The sequence below is a fragment of the Penaeus chinensis genome, chromosome 15 (genome assembly GCF_019202785.1).
Source record: "Penaeus chinensis breed Huanghai No. 1 chromosome 15, ASM1920278v2, whole genome shotgun sequence".
Classification (NCBI taxonomy): domain Eukaryota; kingdom Metazoa; phylum Arthropoda; class Malacostraca; order Decapoda; family Penaeidae; genus Penaeus; species Penaeus chinensis.
Genome location: NC_061833.1, coordinates 4,067,993 through 4,070,492, shown reverse-complemented (window position 1 = coordinate 4,070,492; position 2,500 = coordinate 4,067,993). Strand labels below are relative to the sequence as shown.

At 36.0% G+C, this 2,500-nt stretch overlaps 1 protein-coding gene across 1 annotated transcript in view; it reads left to right on the top strand.

Annotated features, from left to right (window-relative positions):
• LOC125032806 overlaps window positions 1-1,446 on the top strand; it is a 6,653-nt gene extending 5,207 nt beyond the window's left edge. Inside the window, exon 9 of the mRNA XM_047624190.1 lies at window positions 863-1,446. Within this exon, the coding sequence (XP_047480146.1) occupies window positions 863-1,123 (261 nt within the window). The 3' untranslated portion in view covers window positions 1,124-1,446. The remainder of the gene's footprint in view (window positions 1-862) is intronic.
• Window positions 1,447-2,500: the final 1,054 nt, after the last annotated feature.

Below are 2,500 nucleotides of genomic sequence, written 5' to 3'. Positions count from 1 at the left end.
CTCTCTTTTTCGTATTTTCATTATTGTTGATGTTATTGCCATGGTTGATATCACTATTATTATCATTTTAAATTACAAGTTACACCAACATCATCGTCATCGTCATCATTATCATCAACATCAACATTAACATTAACATCAACATCAACATCAACATTAACATCAACATCAACATCAACATCAACATCAACATTAACATTAACATTAACATTAACATTAACATTAACATCAACATCAACATCAACATCAATATTAACATTAACATCAACATTAACATTAACATTACGTTAACATTAACATCAACATCAACATCAAAATCAACATTAACATTAACATTAACATCAACATCAACATCAACATTAACATTAACATTAACATTAACATTAACATTAACATTAACATTAACATTAACATTAACATTAACATTAACATCAACATCAACATTAACATTAACATTATCAACATCACCATTAACATTAACATTAACATTAACATCAACATCAAAATCAACATCAACATCAACATTAACATTAACATCAACATCAACATCAACATTAACATTAACATTAACATTAACATTAACATTAACATCAACATCAACATCAACATCAACATTAACATCAACATCAACATCAACATCAACATCAACATCAACATCAACATCAACATCAACATCAACATTAACATCAACATCAACATTAACATTAACATTAACATTAACATTAACATTATCAACATCACCATAAACATCAACATCAACATCATCATCATCATTTTCATTTTCCTCATTACACTTAGGAACACCTCACCTAACCAACACGAATACACCCTGACCTCTAACAAAACCTCCCTGTGTCTCCAGAACGGCCTGTTCATCAAGTGGCACAGAGACATGATGCAGGAAGTACAAGAGGGGAACCTCCGGAGGCAGAAGGAGGAACGCGGAGCAGGGGAGAGCGTCGACCGGGCCATCAGCCTCAGCCACATGCAAGGGCCTCTGTGCATTCTGGGTCTGGGTCTTGGGTTGGCTGGGTTCACGTTCATGGCCGAGCTGGCTCTTCGTTCGCGGGGAGCCGGTCGCCCGCGTCGTGGGGTGTGTGTGCCTCAAAGATCTGATAATTAAAAGGCATACAGCTCTGTTAAGATGTCGTACCTGATTGTTGAAAACTGTACTTAACCGAAAACAAATTTGGTTCTATGACTATAACGTAACAATCTGCAGACCTCCAAAACTACAAATTTGGTATTATTATTCCCTTTCGGGAAACTAGAGTGCAAAAAAAACGTCAAAACTATGAATGAAGCCATTTAAAATATGAAACGATTGTGTATGTGAAAAAAATATTTCTCTTTCTGAGTGACGATATCAATGACGTCACGAGATGGTCGTGACGTCATGACGAGTGGTACAGAGTGGTTTCTAGAGGAGAAGGCTCGAGTTGTGTATTTTTTAATCATAGGATCTTAGACGTAGGTATAAGCAGGTGTGTAATAGCAATTTTCCCTATAATGAAAACAAGAGATTCTTTCCTTAAAAGTTTAAGAGTAGTTCATTACCTGTGCAAATGGTTTGCAAGTAAATGTATTAGGAATATTAAAATGATTATAAAGGAAATGGATGAATGTGAAAATAATGATAATAAAAGTGATAAACAAAATTAGATTAAAGGGATTACCTTTGTTATTCTAAATATAAATTATGTGATAAATGTGGATCAGCCTAGAAGGAAAAAAAAAGAAAAAGATATGAGTACTTTCTGGCATAACTTAGTCACTGTATCTCCTCCTTTCTTTCTCCCCTCTCCTTTCTTTCTCTTTCTCTCTCCCTCTTTCCCTCTCCTTCGCTCTTCCCTCTCACTCCTCTCTCTCTATATATATCTATCGCTATTCCAAACTCTTTCTTTAATAGTCCATTAGTAATGAGCGGGCCCCTGCTACCTATGCCCGGATATAGGTTTTACCCTGGGACTAATTCATAAAGCTAAAATTTTCATAGAAGATCCAGAACAGTGTCATAGACATGTTAAAAGCCTTCCAAATGTCCTCCTTGTGCAAGCTAGAAGATTAATAATGACGCGATTAAAATTACTTCTATGACGTACCCTAATCCAGCACCGATTCATAACATTTAAAATTCAGAAAAGGTCTAGAAAATTGTCCTGAATACCATATTCCAAGCATCCTCAAACTAGTTTCACGACCAAGTAGATTTACAGTCGTATAGAAATATAGCCACTTGATAAGAAAATGACATCATAACATTAGAGGGGTTTGCTAGCGATTTTCCATTGGTTGGTTCCCTTCCTCATCCCGACGTCCCCCTACCCCCACGCTCGTTAACTTCTCGGCTCGATTTTTTAACTTCTTTTTGTTGATCGTAGTTGCATTGTGTGTTTCTCTTGTTTCTAACTGGTTCATATAGTTTTTTTACGGCATGTAACAGGAAGGGACAGTGGTAATGACCTCTCCAGGTCCTCATAAAGTTCATCTCCCATGGGGT